The sequence below is a fragment of the Meleagris gallopavo genome, chromosome 16 (genome assembly GCF_000146605.3).
Source record: "Meleagris gallopavo isolate NT-WF06-2002-E0010 breed Aviagen turkey brand Nicholas breeding stock chromosome 16, Turkey_5.1, whole genome shotgun sequence".
NCBI classification, from domain to species: domain Eukaryota; kingdom Metazoa; phylum Chordata; class Aves; order Galliformes; family Phasianidae; genus Meleagris; species Meleagris gallopavo.
In genome coordinates, this window is record NC_015026.2 from 13499372 (window position 1) to 13523915 (window position 24544).

Genomic DNA, 24544 nt, shown 5'->3' on the forward strand with positions numbered 1-24544 from the left:
CGAGGGAGGTGATCCTCCCCCTCTACTCTGCCCTGGTAAGGCCTCATCTGGAGTACTGTGTCCAGTTCTGGGCTCCCCAGTACAAAAAGACAGGGATCTCTTGGAAAGAGTCCAGCGGAGGGCCACAAAGATGGTGAAGGGCCTGGAGCATCTCCCCTATGAAGAAAGGCTGAGTGAACTGGGTCTGTTTAGCCTTGAGAAAAGAAGACTGAGAGGGGACTTGATCCAGGTTTATAAATATCTGAGGTGTGGCGGCCATAGCGGTGAGGCCAGTCTCTTTTCAGTGGTACGTGGAGACAGGACGAGGGGAAACGGACATCAGCTGCAGCACAGGAAGCTTTGCACGAATGTGCGTAAGAACTTCTTCACGGTGAGGTGACGGAGCACTGGAACAGGCTGCCCAGGGAGGTTGTGGAGTCTCCTTCTCTGGAGATATTCAAGTCTCGCCTGGACGCCTACCTGTGCGACCTGGTGTAGTGAACCTGCTTTGGCAGGGGGATTGGTCTCGATGATCTCTTGAGGTCCCTTCCAACCCCTACAATTCTGTGATTCTGTGATCACTTTTCCAGCATGCTAGAAAGCATTTGGGTTTGGATGCAGTCCTTCAGAAAAAGTCCCTGAGCAACCACTGGAGGATGCACACAGAGCGCAGGTGGCAGCTGCTCAGGGAGCAGTGAGCACCTCCGAGTCAGGGCAGAACATTTCAACATTCTCCTCTCAGCTCCATACAGTCACCAGGGTAGGTTCATCTCTACTTCAAAGTCATTATTAAGTTAATCCAGCAAAGACGTGCTTCCATGTGGAGCCTGTGGCTCACAGAAAGCTGGACCATTCTTCCCAAAGCTATGCTCAGCAATCCTGATGGTTTCTACAGGCATGCAGAGGCAATGTTTCCAATCAAACTATTTATAACCTTTTAACTCCGCCAGCAAGCCAGAGACAATGCTGTAATAAAAGTGTTGACTTGGAAGTGTGGGCTCTCCAGCACCAAGACCAGCAAGTGGAACTGATGTGCTCCATGTTCACCCATCATTCCTGTTAAGACATCAGCAACAAAGCTGCAAACTTGTCAAAACAGTACCTCCATCACTACAACATCCTCTGGACACTGCAGTGGGTAAACTCCCTTGCCTTCTTCTTCCAAAAAGAGGACTGAAATGTTTAACCACTCTTAGACTTGGCCAAGGACACAGAATCCTTCAGGAACACCAAGAACTTTTCAATCTAAAACACATCCACACACACAGTCACCCTGCTCAGCTCTACTTGTTGTTCTGTACTGAAGCATTAACGAGGTTCATATTATAGATGAACAAATTGGCTGTGCTGAAAGAAGCCTTGAGAGGGTACCCAGGAATTGCTTTCTCCTGTTGCATTACTATGAAAATTCCGGTATCTCTCACATGGCACATCCTGACACAGCAACAACCACCTGCTCTGGATGTTTTGGTTCAAAAGCCGTGTTTGAATGAAACATGCTCCATCTGGACACAGAGCAGTGAGCAGCCAGATTATCTCCATTTTTAAGAAACCTGGAGCACAAAATTAATCCTCCACCCACACAACGCTGAGAGAGGATTCACCGACACATGCTCTCATGACCAGAAGCAGCTCAAACCTCACTGAACTGTCCAGAAGTGAGAACTGTACTTCAAGCACTGTAACGCAGATGAAGGATTCTTTAATAATGCAAAAGGACCACACTGAGTTGACAGAAGCAGCATTGCTCTCTTCCAAACCACCGTTTTGGTGAAAGCCTTTTATTGTGAGAAACTACTGTTTTCCTCTGTAGCTTTTAAAGGGAATGAACCAATTAAAACTCAGTATCAAAGGTCTGTTTGTTAAACGTGTGGCCAAGCCGATGAATAATAAAAGGTCACTGACACCAAGGCAATGAAAACACCACAGAGATCCCATGCTAGGTCCCATGTCAGTACCAACAGAGGTCTCAGACAATACTGTCACCTTTATTTCCTCAGCAACAACAGCTTCCTCCGAAAAACATTTATTTTTTACATAATGTTGTGGGGTTTTTTTGTCTAAATCTCTCAGGGACTTTTACACAAAAAGCAAATTAGATGCTCTGTAAGTAAGGATGGACACAGGAATAAATCCAAGACCACAGTGACAAAGGCAGGGCAGGAATTACAGCCATGCTGCTTAGCTTTAAATCCAGTTTTCTACACAACAGATACATCAGAGAAATAACCACCTCTCAAATTAAGCTTGAAAGATGAAAAAAAGCCTTTCAGAAACCACACACCAAGCCATACAAACATCCTCACCCACATACTCCATATAGGATTCAGACATAAGAAATCCCTCATACACGACCCACTGCCCAGAAAACTGATAAAATCTCCTGCCAGCATCTGCTTGGACACCACTAAGCAAAGCGTCTTTTTCTTTCCTGTAGCAGCTCTGAAAAAGAATTGCCATTCACAGTGGTCATGAATACAATGACGTAAAGGCATTTCCAAAGGATGTATTCATCTCACATCTCTATGGTTGCTTAACAAGGGTAAACAATATAGCAAAAGCAGTGAAAGGACTACACTTGTAACAGAGGTCTCCAAACAAGCTACTGGGAAACATGGTATTTTAAAAGTTCCATCAGATAATTATCTCCTGCCTTCTCATCTCAGTCTACAAGCCCACAAGACTGCAGTCAATATTCAATAGCTCAGTAGGAGCAACACAGAAGCTGCTGAGGGGCTCAACCTCAGAAAGAGGTAAGTTAGCAGAATGGTGATTTCACTAATACTGAAAAACACGGGTCACCTGCCCTCCATACACAAACTCTTACGCTGTGTTTCATCTCCCAGACTCTGCAACTCCAATCAGGAAAGCCAATGAAATGTCAAGAGTTTTCTTTACCTCATATTGAGCAAATAAAACAAATATTTAGAGGTTAGAGACAAAACATGTTTTCCCTCCTCCTGCACTTCTCTTTCTATGGCCTGGGATCCAAAACTTGTACAATTTTTTTCCACTGCACTTACCATGAAGTATGAACTCCCATTTTGCTTATTACAGAATGGGACATTTCAGGAAACTAACTTAGCTGGCAAGAAAATATGGTTTATTTACAGAGAAAGGTGACAGCCGATCACCAGTTTGCTAAGGACAATGATTGCATCACGAAGCTTAGCTCATTACAAAGACCTTTTCTTTATAAAGGTAAAAATACATATGTCACACCACATAGAGTGTCATGTTTCCATAACCCAGACTACACCAATATTCAGATTAGATAATTCAAAACTCTTAACCTTCGTTAGGTCTTTCTACCACAAATCTGCATACATGATCAATTAACTTCTTTAAAGAAGTAAAACTAAGTAAAACAAGAAAACTGATTCCCTCTCATTGTAAAGCTCCCAGAACTTCCTAAAAGATCAAACCTGGCCAAGAAGGCGGTCCATTTACTCAATTCCAAAGTAATTTTGGCTTTGCATTTAATCCAGTTAAAGTATGGACATACCTCTTCCTTTCCAAGGGTTTTGAGATGATCCAGAATCTGTGCTATTACTGTTTCACACAGTTTACTGATTTCAGCCAGGAACTTGGAGTCTCCACCATACAGGGTATCATTGGAATCCACTGCAGAGATGAAGTGAAGATTAGGCCTATCTCAAGAGTTATGAGTTCGTTTGCTACTGAAAACACCAGCAATTTATAGAAGACCAGATCTTATAAAATGACTTTCCTTCACTAAGCAAGTGAAATAATCTTGTTTAAATTGGTTGCCTACTATGTCCTCTTGATTCTAAGAATTTAATACTTGAAAAGAATCTCCTAGACTAAAACCACTCCTATATTCCTGGATGCAGCCAGATCCAAAAATACCTGCTAGACTCAAACACTAGGGAAGAAAATAGTATCAGTGTTCACATTTTCCTTGTTAGAAAAGCTTGGTCATCGTTTTTAATGGCAGCAGGCCTTGGCCAAAGTTTGTATTTTACTTGGTGCAAACAAGATTTTCAATGGAAAATGCATTTTAAAAATAATGCTCTTTCCCAAAGTAAAATCTTATTTGCTGGAAAGAAATCCAGAAAGCACATTTTTAATTTCTGAGACCTTGAAAGGTTGTAGGTTGTGTTTTGTTTGTTTTTTTTTTGTTTGTTTTCTGTTTTTTTGTTTTTTTTAAAGTTTCTAGAACTTACAGAACTGATACTTCTGGCCTCATTTATTTATACTGCTCTAAGACAAAAGGTTATAAGAAATTTGTAAACTTAACTATACTCTGGGTAAAGCAGAGATCACATAAGCAGAAGTTTATCCTTTGTTCTCAGGTAAACTTCATTTTAAGAAGTTAAGATATGAGATCTGCCTAGAAAAGAACCATTGTCCAACTGCATGGAGAAATCACTAGTTCATAGTCCCAAGTCTCTCTCTGTTGAAATATAATTAAATATATTATATTGGGTTTATGCAGTTATTTTGCACATATAAAAATCTAACGAAAGCAAAAGCAGGTAAACCACAGTTCCACAAGAAATCTGAACAGGAAGTTTACTGCAGAGCAGTTATTCAACTGAGATCCAGCTTCTATGCTGCTGACTGCAAAAGATACACTTGTGGTTGGTAACTGACAGACTGCTGCAGAAAGGATGCCAGCCTGCCTCCACCTGAAAGCCCTGTGCAACCAAAAGGGAACTCTGAACTATCTTGGTCTCTCATAGTGACTAACCTTGCTTGTATTCTTTGAAAGAATTAATTGTCACTGTATCTCAATTTGGGGACCTCTCTATGAAAACTCTCAACACTAGAGCCATCAAAATATCATGCTATTACAGAAAGACCACAGACACTTAAAAAAAAAGATCTGTAGAATATTTTCCAGCTATTCTGAAGATTTTTTTTTTATAAGCTATTACAATTGCCAAAGCTGAAAACTTGCCTTCAAAGCAGCAAATGTATTATTTAAATAATGAAAACCATTATTTAAACCAGGCATTATATTCTTAGAATTGGTGTTAATGAGTGTGAATCAGTGATGAGTATAAATCAGGTTGCTACTTCAGACACAAAAAGCCCATAAATGTAAAATTCTAATACCAGATTCATGTCTATTTACTAGATATCTGCTTGGCAGTCACCTCCTGGGATCATTTTAATCCACAATACATGAACCTGGATAGGAAAATTGGGTAACACTGAAATCACTCATTTCATAGGTATAGGAATACTGCAAATTGCATGATGGAACAGACAAACATATTACCTTTATCTACATGGTAGATATATGTTTCTTGAGTCATTGCAGACAGCAGGTGCAAAACATTAGTGTAAATCCTGACTTTGTCATCGCTGTTATCCTCCCAGGTATAATCCTGGATCACATTTAGTAATCCTCGCACAAGAAACAACACTCCTTGTTCTGGATGGTCCTGCAGAAGAGAAAATAATCAGCCAAAAAAAAAACCAAACACCCAGACCAAACCTCCAACCGATCCCAAAATAAAATGAAGATTATTATGAGTCATTTGGTGGTTTGAAGTCATAGTGTTAACTCCATGTGAGCAAAAACCACAATACAAACAAAACCGGCAACTCCTCCCCTGAAGTATGCTTTCAGAAAATCCTTTTAGAAATCTCTTCCCCATTTTGAGAACTCATAGTCCAATTGCCAGGAGTTGGACACAGTGATACTTATGGGTCGCTTCCAACTTGGGATATTTTATGATTCTGTGTTCCAGTTTCATTCTAGAATGCTCGTTTTCCCATAATAATAAACATTATCTACACAGCCTCCACAGAGACGCTTTGAAAGGCTTTGTTTTATACTCATGGGGGAGTTATGAAGAATTGTCAGCTTGTTAAAACCCAGGGCCCTAAAATCACCTACTGGGTTGAATTTTTTTAATTCAAATCATGTCAGTAAGAAACAAGTATATTACTCATAATTATGAGTTTTATAAGAACATTTACACTGGGAAGTCAAAGTCACAATCAAGAAACTTTTAATAGGAAAGGAATACAATTACAAAGACGTGCTCTATGTAAGCCATGATTTTTTTGCAGGCAGTTTTAATACTGCACCCAGCTTATTTCAGTTTGTAGCTGGTGCAATGACACCAACATTTGTATGACTAGTTTCAGTCATCTTGGAACCTTTCCAATTGTCTGTACTTTAAAGTAAATAGAAAAAGGAATGGTGGAAGCTAGTTACTGAATCCTATGTCACTGCAAGTTGTTCTTTACTAAATCTGAGAGGTTGGATCTTCTTCCTCTAATCACCTGAGCCATTTTTCTGAGGAGCATCCAGTTCTGACACAGCTTTCCTCAGCATCTTCTGTAGTCAGAGGAGTACAACCACAGTGGCAATGAGCCTTTCCCCTCTAACAAGTTACCACCTCCATGAAACGCATGGCTGAGGAGACTCCTTGCCATTGGAAAAAGCAGCATACACCATTCTAATTATGAGGATTGAAACAGTAACACTATGCTGATTCACCATGTACTTGGTCAGGAAAAAGGAGAATAAAAGAGGAAAGAACTACAATCAGCAGATAGAAAAACGAGTATACACCAGAACACAATGAAAGTTTACATTAAACCAAACATACACTGAACACATACACAAAAAAAACTTACTGGAACAACCAATAATGTGGAAAAGAAGTTACAGAGGAATTCCAAGAGGAAGGCATCAGAAGGTCGCATCTTTCCATCTACACTGATCATTTTTGGCACTTCAGGAACAAGGCTCACTGCAGCTTTGAAAAAAGCATCAGCTACAAAACAAAAACAGAGGTGCTGTATTATCAGTCCAACCGATAAGGCAGTCAAGTCTGTGATCTGATGGTTGCTTGGGGTTTGTTTCAAACAGACTACAAACGGTGATTGTATGCTTATCTGTGAAGAAACTCAAGACTCAGAAGGCAAAATCTGTTAATTCTGATGATGATGTTTGTTTTATTGTTTTTTTTTTTAAACATTCCTACACTGCTGGAGACATCTGAAATTATCACTCTTCTACTTTACTTAATGACAGGGCATCACTATTTCAAATGCAAGCACAGTAAAAAATATAGATAACAAAAAAAACCATCACAATTCAAAATTAAGGTAAAGAATGGCTTATGACATAAATATAGGGAACCAGAAGGGCAGGGGGATGGTATGCATTAGACCACACAAACTCACACACTAATCCATCCACAAAAGGCTGTTAAAATTCTAAGAAAATACAGCCAACTTCATCTGAGTATTTACTCACCATCATTAAAATATGAACACAGTATTTGAATTATTGCTATTTACAGGCAGCTATTAAGAGATTTTTCATAGTTCTTGGCTATGTCTCTAAGCCTACAAAAAGCAAACACTGGATCAGCTTACTATTAAGTTAATATTCACAAATTAAAAACAGTACCGTTCCTCTTAGCACAAGTAGATGCTCCTCTAGGCTATGAGTTCATTGCAGAAAAAATTCTGACAGCAACATTCTTTTGCACTTTCTTGGCTACATTTCAAAATATCCGAAAGCATCCAAGTTCCATTCAAGTTGTTCAGCCATATAATTTAAAGAATGCTTCAAAGTTGATACTATATTCATCTTTTATTTTACAAGAACGCAGACTGAGGCCATGAAATCAAATTTTAGCAAAGACGGTTCTTGGCAAAAGACAAGGGGTGTTAGGTGGGAACAGAGATAACCGCTGACAAGCATGCAGTCATTTTCAGGAGTGCAGCTCACAGTGGAAAATTCATTTGAGCACATGAGACTCCAAGCAAATTTGCTAAATATAGTACTATCTGATATCTACTGAAGCTCTTGAAGAATATCAGTGAAACATTTGTTTGGAAATACTGTAATTCTTCTGACTCTTATTTCTTTTCAGCATTTGAGTGCTTGAGTCCTTCTGAACTTTTCAGTACTTGGAACACAGACTCCTTCAGTCAAACCTCATATTTCCTTTTATCTTGCACATTTAATTTGAGGCGAAGGAATGTTTTCTATTTATTTCAAACAACATATTAGTTTACATAGCCAACCCAAAGAAAGGTAAGTGATCTTCCTCTGAGCTTTACTAGAGGAAGGAAAGTAACAGCAGATGTTCATTCTAGCACAAGTAAATGAGTTGGTATCACTTTCACAGCTGTCTGTATAGGGGGAAAAAAAAGTTGTGCCCCACATCACCATATAATCAAAACAAGCGAACAGAAATGAAAAGTCATGTCAAAAAACAGTCTACATACCAAAGTATACGTCTGTGCAGAGTGCACTCTTGCCTTCTGAAGTTATTTCATAAGAACACAACACAATGCAGCATGGTAAACAAAAAAGTGACAGAACAAAGAAGCAGTTGCTTTTTCTATCGAGAAGGATGTTTTACTTAGGTACCTCCAAAGAAGTCCTGGCAAATGAGAAGATGATCACTGAGTATACCTCATCTTTTCTAATTACAAAATGGCTCTTACTCGGGAACTAAAGCACATTCATCCACTTGTAAGAAGCAAAAATAAAGTGAGTTCACATCAGTGCAAAGGTTTTATTGAAGATTTTGCAGAAAAGTAACTCTCCTACAAACACTACCACGCCATTCTTTTGTAGAGAGGTGCCACTGTGCGCATCACATGCTCCAAGTTTGGAGTAGAAGTTCACTTCCAAGGCTGTCACAGAAGTGTTGGCTATTACTAAGTACAAAACAACTACTGGTATTTAATTCTGAATTGCACTGATTATTATTTTATGCAAGAGTGTTTTCTCTACGTCTTTTAAAAGTCCATTTATAAAGCTACTCCTCTAGACATATTTCAAGTTAAAACCATGCACCAACTTTTCCTAGTATCCAGAAGGTGTAAGGAGCCATAATTACCTAAAAGCTATACAGATGCTTTGTTCTTGATTAAAAAGAAAATAGGAAGAAGATGAAATCCTCTTCTGATGAAGCAGGCTGTTTCCTCACCTGCCAAAAGTACAACACTGCTTCTAAAGTGAACCACTTAAGTCGGTTATGTGGAGAGCATCACAACAAATTATCCTGATAAAAGTCTTCCCAGGCTGCTGTTAATCTTGTGCACTGCACATGACAAACATCGTGCTTTGCCAAATTTATCCTTTCACAGCAGCTCCTTCTCTTGGATTGTCTGTAACTCCACACATCTTTCCCTTGAGCATACATGCTGACCTTCAGGCCAGGAAAATTAACAGTCTCACCCAAGTCAGAACTTCCAATAATATTCTGCTACAGAAAAAAAAAAAATTAAATTACTGTTCAATGTTTTGCTATGTTCATGGTGGCACCTACACGCATATTCAATTATTTTCTACGGTTTTGTATCTCCATATATTTCCACATATCAATCTTTACAGGCAAAATTTTAACGTACATTATATTTGCTGCATCAGTAGCATGACAATTCATTAAACAATACTAATTAAAGATTTCAGGCAGGCAAAAAAAAATAGGGAGAAACAAAACTAGTAGAGATGGGAAAACAAGCTGAAGCATTCCTTTAAGGCGCAGAAGGGAATAGGTGTGAGATGCCCACACAAATTATTTTTAGTCACAGATACAGTTACAGAAGGCCAAATCCAGCCAAAGGACAAAACCAGGGACCATATGTAGCCTTCTGCATTCCAGATCACCGCCACATCCTACAACACCATTAAGCCCATCCCAGTATTTTCAAAGGTTTTGCTTCCACTTCCGACAGATGTTGGGAACTTAATGAGGCCTTGTACTCTAGTGCAAAAACTAACAGCAAGTAGGTGCAGTTTTTAATTGTTGCTGGCTTTAAGTAAACTAATGCATGGCTATTTTAATAACCAAGCTCTGCAGACATTTAAAACTCTTTTCTCTTTACAACGTCAGTGAGGTCGCCGTGAGAAATGTGCCACATAATGGAAGTGTGCTTTGCCCTTGAGTTATTGATTTACTGAACACTCCCAGTCCTAAAACTATCTAAACACCACTCTCTACAAACTACAAAGATTTTGAAATAACAAAGACAAAATAAGAAAACAACCGTACTGCGGTTTGGTGAACTGCAGTGCATTATGTGAAGCCATATTATCAGTTAACCACACAAAGATGTAATTACGTGACTAGCACGTTGCTACTGCAAGTCCTTGACACTCCTGGACAAAGGCACATTGAGGTATAAGTAGAAGGCAAAATACATACAGAGAGATCAGACATTATGACAAAGAACAATGGATGAAAGATTTTTTTTTATCCTGAAGCTGTAGTTAGTAAACACACACAAAAGCAGATTAAAAAAAATCATAACTAGGAATTTAGAGGGGCAGGCTGGAATTTGAAGTAATCTTTAAATACAAAGGAAGAATACTATCAACAACTTTTAAAGAGAAATGCATTAGTTAAAGACCAAACCAAACCAAAGCAACATGACTCAAGAGTCACTATAAACTTTGCAGAGAAAGTAATTCTTCAAATCTCTGAAGTTTTCCAAAAAAAAAAAAAAAAAAAAACCCCAAACCTGCCAATCTCCATTCAGTGATCCAACCAATGCAAATTCTTAGATTTTTTACATAGCTTTTAACAATGTATTTCATATAAAAGACTCAAAAATAAATGAAAAGCCAACCTAAGCTAACAAAACATAAGAAGGAAAGTCCTCCTGAGGATGCCAAACCTATACAAGTATGGAATGGATGGGGAAAAGAGCATGACTAAGACAAGTTCTCACAGAGAAGTGAAACGACCACTGCGTTCCTTTAGGCTTTGCAGAAAGATGTGTCCTCCCAGTGAGCAGGGCTCAACAGTGAAGAGGTGACAAAGAGTGCTCTGGAGCATGACTACAAAGAGCTTCTGGTGGAGCTCATGATTCTGAGCAGTAAAACAGCAGACAAAATCTAGTATTAGTAAAGCCTGTGGGGAAGGAAACAGGAAAACAGCATTGCTGTAGCTACAGGAAGATCAGCTCTAAATAAGCTATTTACACTCACATAAAATTTTGGAGTCATTATGGTTGCTTTCCTGAAAAATACACCCTAAACAGCTGCCAAGAAGGCAAGTAATCGGCCATTAATGGAAAAATTGAAGTGTCACTGTGTCATTTATGTTTATCATAGTTGTTTATGTATGATGTCCTTCTCTACCCAGAACACAGTCCTGACCTCCTGATTTCCTTCTCTTTATCCTTTCAGATTAAAAAGGTGCTGAGATATGAGTTTATTTCCTTATCAGAACAGACCCATACTGACACAGGTTCTTTAGGAACTTATCAACTCCAACAGATGGAATAAGAAAAAGCCTGAAGATGACTGAAATTTTCACAATACCACAGCAGGTAAGCTGCACACACATTTCAAGGCAATACAAAACGTTGGAGTTTTTGTTAATAGTTATATAATACTATTGAGAAAACACGATGAAGCATAATTAGAACAACTGAAAATTACTTACTCAATATTCCATGCTACACTTCTCCAAAGCATGGCTGAAGCCTAGCAGAATTAGAGAACATTCTCTGAAGTAGAACAAGAATTAATTTTGCAATCTGCTTGTTACATCTAAAAGCCAGAGCAATGGATATTTAGAGCACGTTAAGCATTGGGTATGCTTCAGAATTAAGATCTGCATTTGCTAAACCTATTGACTGGCACCAGTTGATTGTGAGAACAGACTTTCTGCGTTCAATAAATTTTTGTTTGACAACATTAAGTTTGAAATAAGTCATGAAGAATCAGTTTAATTACATTATTCACTCAGCATATTACTTCTGAAGTGTGGCAAGGGTTTCACAGCCTTTGAAATGAAAGCACTGCTCAACAAACGTTACCAGCAAGCTGCATCATCCATATCCACCTGCTGAATGCTGTGACCAACAGCTGGAATCATGCTGTCTTCTCTTTGACAGACAAAAGCAGTAATTCCACAGGGAGGAAATACATGCAATTAAAATAATACCCATGTCTCAAAATCCAGAAGAGTGACACAATGAAGCATGCATTTAATCTCAATTTAGTCAAGCACTCCCTATGACAGAAAGCATGACTGATGAGAATTCATAATGCCAGGTTGGCAGCATGGCCCTCCAAAGCACTGGTGTGTGACTTATTTAAAGGAAAAAAGCACAGGGTGCCCTTAATTGGTTCTCCAGAGATACAAGCAAGAAATCTAGGACAAAAATCGTTGAAAATGATCTATTAATTTTATTTTAAAAAAACTCTTTGAGAGCTGTAGGCAAAGGAAACAGTATTCATATTTCATACATTCTAAACAGCACACCTGGACAGACATCCACCTGACTGAAGACTCACTGTACTAGACAGACCTCAAAACAAAGTTCAGTACAATCTAAGAACATATCAGAAAGCTAATTCTGTTTCCCTGCTCCCTCTATATAGTTCTTTCGCACATTTGTTCTAGGTTGTCAGTGCAGAAAGAGCAGGCATACAAGAGGCAGAGCCACTTGGAAGGCTCAGTGAAGACAAGACGATTTATTTTTTCCTCTTTGAAGGTGAAGAATTATCAGAAATTCTGGCATGGAATCTGTATCTTCTGTAACAATATTTCTACCCATGGACCATATGAAAGAAACTGAATTGAAGCCGACGTTTTCACCAGGATTCTGTAACATTTTCATATGCATTTAATGCACAGAAATATTACAAACTAGGTCTGTATTAAGAAAAATTCCTTGCATTTGTGCAGCTAAGAATTTTTTTTTTACTATTTCTTCCCAGCTGTATGTCAATCTAAGACTGTGCCTTCCTCCCTACAGAACTGGAGAACTGATCCAAAATGAAAATAAGGCTATTTTTCTCTGCTAGGTTAGTTTTTAATTTCAGTACTTTCCCCACAATAGTTCCATAGAACACATTAAGTTTAAAAAAAAAATCTCTATGTACTTTTTGAGCCTCTCTCTCCAAACCATGCAATGACTTTTCTCATTTTAGATTCTCTCCTGTCTTGTCAGAGCCCAAGCTCTGAATACTAACAGCTGCTTACTAGCTCCATTTGTTGTTATTATTAGCCTTTACACACTTACAAATTCACATTTCTGTTCCAATTATGCCATATTAAAGAAAATCTATTGCAAGAAAAATGACAATTACAATTCTAGTACGTAACTACTTGGGTGAGTTCAACCAGTTACTTGGACATGGCAAATCCCAGTAGGCAACTCTGTGATCTGCAAGAGGGAAATGGAAGAATCCGATACCAGCACTGGGAGTGTTACTACGGCCCCTCGGTACCAAGAGTGAGGCACACGGACTCCTGCACTTGGAAGCAGGTCAGCTGTGGCTCTCCAATTGTTGGTAACTGATCAGTGTGAGCCCCACTTTAGCCAATGTTGTTTACTGCTGACTTGCACATCCTCTCTATTAAAAAAAAAGTCTTTTTAACTCCCCTTACCTAGCTCAGCAGGCAATTTTACTCTCTTTTTTTTTTTTGCATTAGATATATTGACAATTTAGAAAAATCATCCTATTACCAACAGAAATGCATCCTGTCAAGTCCAATTTAATAACATATTTAAGTGAAAACTCAACCCACTAGAAGAGCTAAACTCACTGTAAGGTTTTTAAAGTTAAAAAGAAATCCAAGAATAGAAACTGCAAAACGCATCAGCTGTAATCTTGAAAGGAAAACTACATGGACAAACACATGTCCCACTACCAACTGAACCATCGGATCACGTGCTGTACTTTTCAGTTTTATATTTAAGATTATAAACAGGAGGGAAATCAACTTTTCAGATGGATAGATAGATAGTGATAGGACAAGGGGGAATGGTTTTAAACTAAATGAGGGGAGATTTAGGTTTTGATATCAGGAAGAAGTTTTTCAGTGAGAGTGGTGCAGTGCTGGCTCTGCTGCCCAGAGATACTGAGGATGCCCCATCCCTGGAGGTGCCAGGCTGGATGGGCCCTGTGTGACCTGATCTAGTCCTGAGCTTGTGGTTGGCAGCCCTGCCTGCAGCTCAGGGTGGAATCTGATGATCCTCGAGGTCCCTTTCAACCCAAGCCATCCTGTCACTCTGATTTCACATCCTAGTCTAATACTATCATTAGCTGCACACTCTTAAGTCTTCATGCTGCGTTGATTTTGATAGGTGCATATTGGGAATCAGTTAACTGACTGGATTTGAATTTGTTTTTATGAATTAATCATTACTCCTTACACACACAAAACACATTCAGTTGAGACAGACTAAACTGCATTAAAAGTAACTTTCAAGAATGTTTTATCTGAATGCTTTTTCTGACTACAATAGAGCAGAATATGCAAAGACAGATCACAGAAATGTCCACAGACTGGTGCCACTGTTGCCTGTTTAACAAATGCTAAATTACTCATGCAAATGAGATGTCTCTGAAAAAAAATGACACTCAAAAGAACTTTTCTGAGGAAGCAAACAAGTGCTTAACTGTAAAACCTTGCTAAATGAATCAATCTGCTTGTGGGTCTAAAATTCAGAAGAATGGTTAATGAACTTTATGAACTTTAGAGATTGACTTCATAATACTTTGCATGCACCTGCTGCCTTAAAAGATTTCAGAACAGAGATGCTTGCTCATTGTTTAGTGAGAGCACAGTGCTCCCACTCTCACAGCTGTGCACATTTATCACCTCTTCACACTGAAAAGAAAGGACAGCTGCTGGTGGCCACAAGCCTGTCAGACAAGACTTGGATCCTAAAAATAGTGGAAAAGCAGTTTAGAAATTGAAGAATTATTAAATCACAGAGTTGGTCTCAGCAGCAGCAGAGCAGAGTTCTCAAGGACTTTATATGACAGAAACAAAATTTCCAACAAAAGATGCACTGCACCACAGTGACGACAACAAAAACTGGTACAAATGATAGGGTAAGCTGCTCCGTTAGGGTAAGCTCTACAGGAAAAAGAAAAAGTCTATTTTTGGTTAACTCAGTTATGTACAAAGAAACTGCAAAAATAGTATTTTCACAACAACCAACTTTGCAGATCTTTTATTTGCACAGCATTCTTGAACACAACAGGCAGCTTTGCCCTAAATCCCTCTCCTTTGCTCCATGGGCAGCATCACATTCAAAACAAAGAAATACAGCCATCATCCTGTACTAAAAAATCCTAATCAGCATCCTAAGTCAGCTTTTTTGTGCAGCTGGAACTTACTGGTAAATGCAGAGCTTGGAGAACATCAAACTGAAAAGGAAACCCAAGTAAGTGAATGAAAAGATAGATTTCCCTTTTATTCCTCCAACATGGCAGAAATCAGGCTGCGTAATGAATCCCAGCTCTGACTCCCTGTAAACAAGAATTTATTCCCGACAGCAGTATGAAAAGGCTATCACAGAGGTTTCTACTGCAGAACCCATGCCCAGTTCTGATGCATCTCCTTACATGAAAATCTATCCTTTTCAATATTCTGCAATCATCTGACTGCTGGCAAGTTAAACTTACTTGGAATTGCTTTCCCCTTACTTCCTGTAGATAAAGCCTTTCCAAAGGTTTCACCTACGACTTTTGTGGCAGAGTGCACACAAAAAGAAACCCAGCTACAATTTCAGTTTTACTGTGTTGATACATTCCTGTGGCAAACAAGAACCTTTTGTAACCCAAAGCAACCACAGCTCAGTCACCCAGTTGGTCTATGTTGCTTTTCTTCAAAAGAATGCATGATTGACCTTCACTTCAGTAGCCATAAATATTCCCAAGAGGCTGACCAGCATGATCTTACCCAGCTCACTGTAGTACAGTAAGGCAGGGTGAGCAAAACTCACTGCCAGGCGAGCCATCACACATTGGTTATAACCGGGACAACCTGCTACTGAACACCAACAGTAAAATACAAACTCTGAGTGCCAAAATTGCCTGTTCAGTGTCAAATTCAAGTGGGAAAAATCAACTGTAGCTTCTAGAAAATATACTATATTTTTATTTTCACGCACACAGTTCTACCTGAATTTTAAATATTCATTGCAAGAGCCCTAACAACAAAACACGGTAGCTGGAAGTACAGAATGAATCAAGTTTAGAACGCACAAGACATATGGCTGTAGTTATCATAGGTTAAAACCATCAAACAAAAACATTTATAACGGTCTCAGAAGAAAGCGGAGATAAACCAAAGAACTAACAGACACAAGAAAGGATGTTGCCAACTAATCCCATTTACTACTTTCACTTTCATACTGAAAATATGTATATGAAAATGCATTTACCATTTTAGAGTTGACATTCAGAGTTAGTATTAGAACTGCAAAATAAAGTAGAATGACAGCATTTCAAGAAGAAAAGATACTGCAGACAGTTAAAGTTAGGAGACTTTCAGAATAGGTAACTGTCTTAATTTGCAGCATGAACGTGAACAAGATCACAATTAAGTGGTGATATAGATGTATTGCTCATATAAACTTGCTGATGTAGCTACAATTTATTTTTTTTTTCCTACAGATCACTTTTTGTTAGTATTTCAAATTACTTAAGACTGAACCAACAGGAGGAAAATCTGTACTCAGGCTCCATTTCAATTACTAATTCAGATTTAAGAAAATATATGTTTAATTTTTTTACATTATCCAAATAGCGTCACATACTCTTAGGTAAGCAAAGCAGAAGAGATAAACAAGTTTCTGGTGTCACTGGCTTAAGTTTTAAGTCTTTTCCAGCTTTTTCCTAGACTTTGTCAGCCGCTGTGCTGTTAACAGATTAACTACTTCCTTCTTTTGCAGTTATGTTCAAGCATACTATTTGCGATTGGAGTACTTGGACAATCATGCAAGAAAACATTCCATAGTTTTCCTAATTTCAGAGTTATTTCATTCAGGACCAGCCCACCTCATACCCACAAGTATGTAAATAGAATCAGTAATCAGTTGCCCCAGTCATTCACCCCACAGGATTAGTGACGGAACTAAAAAGTTGCTTCAATATGACATGCTTCCGTTGTTACAGTATGTAAAACAGACTTGTAATTACATCTGCTATATACTTGTATGACTTATAATCTCAATGAAGTTATTATTCAAATACTTCTGAAATAGGAGAATCTTTAAGTAAACAAACTCCTCCCTTACCTTGTGAAAGGCACTGATTTGCCAGAGCAACCTGTCCAGAGTGCAGATACAAATTAAGACGTGTAAAGATACTGCTCAGAGATGGAATTGTAATGAAGCAGAAGGCAACACAAGCCTAAAGCAAAGTAAAAACAAACAAACAAACAAAAAAAAAACTGAAGAAAATTCTTAACTCAAGAGTTACAGCAATCATTTCTGATTTCATATGTGATTAGGAATGCATACCTGTCAATAGGTTTAATGAAAGATTTTGAATAAGAATTAGGTATTATGTGAAGTCCAAAATTTGTATCTCTCATTATTATTTCAATAATTATAACAATATTTGTTACTATTTACTGTAATTACCAATAGATTACCTCTACATTCAATCTATGACTCTAACTCAAATAGCCCTTCTCAAGTAACCAGGTTTTGGTCTGGAGCTGATTTTTTTCATTAGCATTTTGTGCTTTTATTAGATGTAAGGTGCTCAGGGGCAAGCCATGTATCAAACTGCTTATAGCAACGGCGCTGTGCACGACTGGGAGGAATGAGAACTAGCATGGCATGCTGCTGATTTAGACCAACTGGAGCAGCCCAAATGTCTGGCTGGGAAGCACTCATTCCATCTATACACAAGCTGCCACCTTAGCTACTTCCCTGTCCAGGACCCCAAGTGCAGGTCCATTAATGAAAACTCATTCATTAATAACAACTTACTCCTTCACAGCACATAAAGAAGCACCTGATCTTTGTTGCTATGTTTCAGGTGAGAAGACTAGAACAAAAAGAACCTGAAGAGTTTGAGAGTATTTCAAAACTCTTCAGGCTATCCTTGTAGAGACTTGGAAACATTAAAGCCAAAGGGAGTTCTTTATTTGAAATTCAAGCACTGTCTTCATAGACTCATAGAATGATTTGGGTTGGAAGAGATCTTTAAGGATCATCTAGCTCCAACATTCTTCTGAAGCAGAGATCAGGTTACTCAAAGTTCCTCTCAAACTGAATGTGGAGACTTCCAAGGGTGGAGCATCCACAGCTTCTCTGGACAACCCATGCCAGTGCCTCACCATCCACAATAAAGATTTTCTTTCTTACCTCTAATCTAAATTTACCCTTTTTACTTTAAAACCATTACCCATTATCCCATCAATTACAGGCCCTGATAAAAAGTCTCTCTCCATCTTTCTTATAAGGCCCTTTTAAACACTGAAAGGCTCTATGAGATGGAAATTTGAACTTATTATTTTTCCTGTCTCCCATTCTCTGTGTGACTGAGTTACACATAAATTAAATGCTTTATTTCAAATACAATATGAAAAGCTTTCTAGAATGAACATGAGCACTTCTTCTGGGGATAGAGACAGTGTTGTCCTTTCTTGACACAAAGCTGTCAGTGGATGCTTTGCATCTATATTTTCTTAAACAGCAGCATTTGCTTTTAGAGATTAAGGATCAGTGGCACCAAGAGATAATAAGATTACAAACAGAATAAAAAAATAACACACTGCTTTTGCAAAAACTGTAAACTTCGGTGGCAGCAGATATTACTACCTGCTTAGAAAACAGGCTCAAAACATATTAGACTCTTACCTACCCTGACAAACGCAGCAGTCTTTCTAGAATGATTTCCTCTCATCACCTTTCTTGTCTCCATTGCTAGTTGGTTCACAGACTACACGGACACAAAAAAAGCAAAACATTAAGAAACGTGCAGCTTTCTTAGGTCACTTGCAAATAACGAACTGCATGGTTTACTGCATGCTGTTAGAGAAGAGAAACTGTCAAAAAGAATTCAGGTATGGTCTGCCTTCACTGTATTATTTAGTTTTTACTCTCTCCCCACTTGGAGAATTTTAATCACTGATTCTTTAAGTAAATATGATTCTGGAGGTCTGTCAATGTAGGGTTTTCAATTAATTCAAGGCTTGAAACTATCTCTTGTTTCCCAGCTAAAGCAGTGGCATCACCTCTTTTCTAAGCTAGAAATCACATACAAGTCACTAAAAAACAAGACCAAAAAAGCAGGATTTAAAAGGAGATATGATGTAGTATATCACACAAAGGAATCAGTTGCACCAAATGCTCATCTGTCATACCACTGTATACAGAAAAGCAACTAAGCTTCCCAATTACAGCAGGATTCTGTCCATGTCTGCAGATCAGACACAGTCTAACCACTGCTATGTAGAGGATTACATAAGAGAGAGCCCAAATTCCACATATATAAAAGTACTATTTATGGCACTTTGGCCTTGAAATCTCTCCCAGTATAACTAGTTTTCTTTGTTGCTCTGATATCTATCATGCACCAGGACCTCAGAGTCAAGCAAGAACTTCGGAGAGTTTTGGATGATAAAAATGAAAGATGAGATCAAAGTCTACTTTTAAAACACCTGATGTAAGGTCTTTAATCATTTTGATACTGACCAATAATAGGGAAATAGGGAATGGGAGAACTGCAAGTATATCCCCATCTATTAAGCTAATGTAGATAAATTATAGCTTACATGAATTAGCTGGACTAAAACAGGCTCCAGATTGCAAAACATAGACCTAGCTTCAACATAGAAACTCAGCTGCTGTTCAAAGTCACGACCGAATGAAACCTATAAAGGAAACACACACAAAAAAAACATTTTACTGTTGTACAAACATTTAACTGCTTCCCAATAATTAAACTTCAGAAAAACCTGAATGTTTTGTTTTTTTTGTTGTTGTTGTTTGTATACATTCCACTATTTTGCAAACCAAAAAATTATTCAAGAAAACAAAATTTCCTAGATTCACAAGGAGTACTTTCAAAACTGGCAGAACACCTGATACTATGGAACTGGGAGACACAGGCTTGGTAAAAAAACAAACAAAACAAATCCAGGAGTACATCTGTACTCAGGTTCCTAATTCCCATTTACATAGTGGGCCTTCAGGAAAAGTTATTTTTCTAACTAGGTATAGCAACAAAGTAATGGCAGGAAATAAATAAAAAACAATTCCGACTTGAGGATGCTCCACTTCTAACCCTCTGGATTTTAAAACCAAGCACTGTCAGCTGGAGTGTCTGAGCTGTCAATCAAAAGCACAGCGAGAGAAAGTTTCCAGGCAGTCTATATTTATGGATACAACTATTCTATTTTATTTTTTTTTCCCTAAGAGTCATGGCTGCATTATATTTTATTTCTCAAGTCACACACAAAATAAATTTTTAGAGAATTGAAGGAAAATTACATTTAATTCACACAATGAAAGATCAAAAGAACCACACCAGAAAACAAAAGATTGCTTCTAATGTTACAGACCCAACTGCCTTGCTTGTGTTTATGCAACTGCTCACTCTGCCCTACCCTTAAGAAAACTGAATATCTTAATGTTCAGTTTAAAAATTGGAACTAATAATTTGCTACTCTGGGACTTTTTTTTTTTTTAAAAAACCTCTCCCAATCAGATCTATAAAGACACATCAAGTATCTTCAGTGTGTGAAATCTTCCTAAGGGAAATTATATGTAGGTTGCTGCAAAAGTATTGCTTCCTATTTATCCCAATGCAAACTACAGCAAATACAGAGAACACAATAACACCATTTGACAGAGCAAATTCTCAGCTACAAAACACTCTCTTTCCAACACAGTCACCACCACTAGCTCTGCAATTTTCACCAGCAGTGAACAAGAGCTGCATGCCACGCTCATACAAACCTGCACCAGCGGAGGTGAACTGCTGTCTCCACTGCTGAAATGCACTCCTGATTGTGCCAGCACCCACTGTTTGGTCTCTGTCAACATTCACCAGCGTCCAAGAATGTCAGTGGGTGCCATTTTTACTGCATGGAGGAATTCAGCGACACATCCTTGCTCCATACACACTCTCACATCAGACACAGCTCTGTCAGACTGTCCTTCTGCTGCTGTCTGTTACACACCAGTCAAATGTAATGGAGTGGAGGCAGGAAGGTTCAACCTCAGCTGCCAACCCACCAACATTCACCTCTGACATTGTGGGCCAACACAATGAAATAGGAGCCAATACTTTTGAAGCAGCCCTTGTATATTATTCTGCATGAAAACCTTAATAAAAATACTTTAAACATCACACTATAGAGCTAAATACTACAGCTGAAGAGAGTAAGCAACAAGCCGGAGATACATTTGTAGAATTAAAACAAAGAACGAGGACAAGCAGAGACAAAGCCTGCCAGTTATGATGATGTGAAAGAAAAGCCAAGCACTGAAGGCACCTGTGTAGAGAATACCAAGAGAAGAACTTAAAAGACCTCTGTAAAAAAAACAAGCAAATGAAAAAACCCAACATCACAAACACAGGGGACGAGATACAACTTAAATCTATTTACTAAAAGGGAGAGAGGGACTAAAAATTAATTTAATAACAACAACTGGAGTTTTTGTGGGGCAACTAATGATAGAAGATATCTTATTCCTAATAATAAAATGATCCCATTTAGTTATGGGAAGGGGAATTTCATTTGCATAGAAGTGATTTCTGTGATCATCTCTCTAAAGCTGCAGTATAAAAAGTTAATTACTATTAAACTTATAAATACTCAATATGTTTTACACAAGCAGAAAACAGCAGAAAAATATGATTAAATACACATGTACAGTTTAACCATACCACACCATCCCAGTTTCAACACTGCATTATATTTCTTTCAACACTTGCATACTCAATAAAATACACTGGTTCAGGTTTTCAGCAGCCTTAAGCAAGTCATGTACCACCTCTAATTCTGGCACATGGGCACCTGTTTCCCATGAAAATCCCAGCTATAAAGGTACACCCCAACAGTTGCATACAACTGCCACTCACCATTTTTATGAATCCATTTATCAAAGCTGCTAACAATCTTTTCTCATCCTCAAGCGTCAGAGCACTGAAACAGAAGATTTACATGGCAAATTCTTGAATATTGCTTAACAACTTATTTATCTGTAGGAGTTAAAATGTTACATACTAACTTTATGTCTACATAAAATATTTATTGCATGCTAAGACTACTAACCTAGTAATTTCAGTTATAAAACAAAGGAAATAATCTTAATATGAATGTCATGAAGTCAACCTTGCACTGAATTCCAAATTTTATGGAAATACAAAAATTGCTAAAAGTCTCTTTAGATTTTACAGAACCTTAGATCTAGTATGAAGACAAGAAAGCTCGATGTTCTTAACTGGAGCAAGTAAGAAAATGGCTTAAGTCTTGTGTTACAACCTGAGAACTTAAAAGGGAATTGATTATAGAAAAGCAATAAGTAAACCTATTTTTTAAAAGCAAAATCATCCTATTTATGGGAGAAAACTTTTTGAATACACACTGAATAGTGTATAATAATGTATTTAAGAGACAACACTACCTTGTCTTTTTTTTTTTAAAATCCTGCTACACTATTTAAAAATTGTCATTAACATCTTGTTACTAAAACAGAAAGGCAGCTCTTTACGAACTAGACTGATACATAAAAACTTTATTTTCAAGATTGTCATTGATATCAATTCTATTTCAAATAAGATTTGAAATAAATTCACATCATGTGAAAATCCAGCAAGTCAAATCTGTTTTACTGAAAACAGATAAACAAACAGTTAAATAACAATTAACTACTACAATTTAATCCCTGTATTATGTACTCAGCTCCAACTTTGACCTTTAGTTATCAATTTCCATTTACCAATAGCTCAGACACCAGATGGGAAGAGGACAGTAGTTTTATTATATAAATTCTGTAAAAGCAGAAGATAATCATGCTGAGATTTTCTTTATTAGGGCTTTGCCAATCAAAAGAGACAACTCTGAGAGGATCACAAGAGTTGTAATGGGATCGCCAGGTCAATTATAGGTTTCCAGTTCAATACTAAATCAAAATGCTACCAGTCTGAAGGCTGTCATCCTCCAACAACTGTTACTGTGTCAGTGAGCCCTACAGCCCTCAGTGGCCCAGCCAGTGAGGCCTGGGACTTTACTGAACCAGGATGTGGAAAAAAAGAGAGTTACTTCAAAATAGTTAGAAATATGATGCTTTGCTGATATTTCTACGGATCATCCAGGAGTCCTTTTGAAGATTTCACAACCCTTGGTTATGACTGAAAGTGGCCAAAATAAAAGGATCAATTAAGGATGGCAATCTGTGTTTTAATGTCCACATATTCATTTAAAGCCCATAAATAGTTTATTATTCACTGTAACTCAAAGCTGACATTGGTTTAATTGCCAAGAATATCTTTAATTGTATTTTAAGTGCCTTTCTTAGACAAACCTACAAAATTGCTGCTGCTTTCCTTTTAAAATTCTGTTTCTCTCTCTCTAGATACGTAAAGCACTAATTAAAGAACAGTATGTGCTTCCACTTCATTGTACAGCTCTTCCCTCACCACTAACTGGATTCATGCCTCAATCCATCATGAAACACTCTCAGATGAGCAAGGCTGTACACCAAGGAGCCAAACTTTGTGTAAGCAGTTATTAGAAAGAGTAAAGTTAATCTTACTTCACAGAGTCATGCATCGTCTTGCAGATATGCAGAAGAGCATTGAGTATAACAGGGTCCTTTGTAGATTCCTGCTGATGCCTATAAAGTGTTTTAGAAAAAGCAATGAGAAATCCTGCATTGTCAAGATGCAAAACAGTGAATAGAGCAACATATATTTAATGAGCAATTCCTACCATCAGGGCTGTAAGACATTAAGAATGTACAAGAGTTACAAAATATTAAAAAAAAAAAAAACACCACTTTTGAATGTGCTAAGATGCCCTTCTATGAAAAAATAGAAACTTGTTTCTCTCAGTGGATTATCATCATTTAGCATCTGCTTGCAATTCTGTAATCTAAAGCAAAAAGGTAATACAGAAAAAGCTGTTTCCAAGAACCTATTAATTGAAAGGAACCATCTGATTTCTATAATATCTGAGCATGAAACCTCATCTTACAAATGCATTTTCAACTGCAAAAATACCTTTTTTTATATATATATAATGGAGCTTGTAACAAGGAACTCTCTTCTCCTCTTTTACACCAAAGCAACAGTTCTGTGTGATGATATCGGATGGAATAAAAAAAAATCCTTGTAAACTAATTAAAGCAACATCAGTTGAAATAATGCTCATGGAACAAGTCATCTGTTGATCAGTACTAAGTAGCCTCAGTGTGATTACTTCAATTTCAGCTTTCATTGTGAACAGTTAAGCAGTCAATCAATAGATTAACAAAACTGACAATTCCCCTCCTCCCCCTCACAGCCTGGATTTATCTTCACAAGATAAGTGGACTAAACAGTGGCTCAGTCCATCTTCCCTAACAATCCTACAGAATGTTGCCCAGATTCTCTAGAGTGCATTTGATCTGAATATTCTCCACTCACTTAATAAAAGATTCCATAATGCACTTGCAAACCTCCACTCTCACACTTTCCTTCTGGAACATATCCAGAAATGGCAAGAATTTCTCCTGAAAGTACAAATACATGAAGAATTAAAATAAGGTATTTTTACAAACACATTATAAAATAAATATTTTGGGTAAGTTTTATTATCAGAGTTGTTGGCTTTTTTCCCCAAAATAATTT

The 24544-nt window shown here is 37.8% G+C and overlaps 2 protein-coding genes across 2 annotated transcripts in view; both read right to left on the reverse strand.

The window, feature by feature from the left end:
- The window catches only part of LOC109370169 (zinc finger CCCH domain-containing protein 11A-like), a 129935-nt gene that overhangs the window by 27021 nt on the left and 78370 nt on the right, over positions 1-24544 (reverse strand). The gene's annotated exons all lie outside the window — the stretch shown is intronic.
- LOC100549177 (VPS35 endosomal protein sorting factor-like) lies at positions 3323-24459 on the reverse strand. Its single transcript, XM_010719867.3, has 9 exons — positions 24341-24459; positions 23470-23550; positions 21794-21857; positions 19479-19577; positions 18566-18643; positions 16987-17101; positions 6601-6740; positions 5228-5393; positions 3323-3603 (listed from the first exon to the last, which is right to left on the reverse strand). Exons 1-9 carry the CDS (start codon positions 24442-24444, stop codon positions 3338-3340), a joined length of 1113 nt encoding a protein of 370 aa, XP_010718169.1. The 5' UTR covers positions 24445-24459; the 3' UTR covers positions 3323-3337.

Coding starts and splice junctions, on each gene's coding strand:
- LOC100549177 (XM_010719867.3), bottom strand. CDS start 24,444: ATGTATTTGTACTTTCAGGAGAAATTCTTGCCATTTCTGGATATGTTC. Junction 23,551..24,340: donor ATTATGGAATCTTTTATTAA/GTGAGTGGAGAA, acceptor AACACTTTATAG/GCATCAGCAGGAATCTACAA. Junction 3,604..5,227: donor TATCTACCATGTAGATAAAG/GTAATATGTTTG, acceptor TCATCTCTGCAG/TGGATTCCAATGATACCCTG.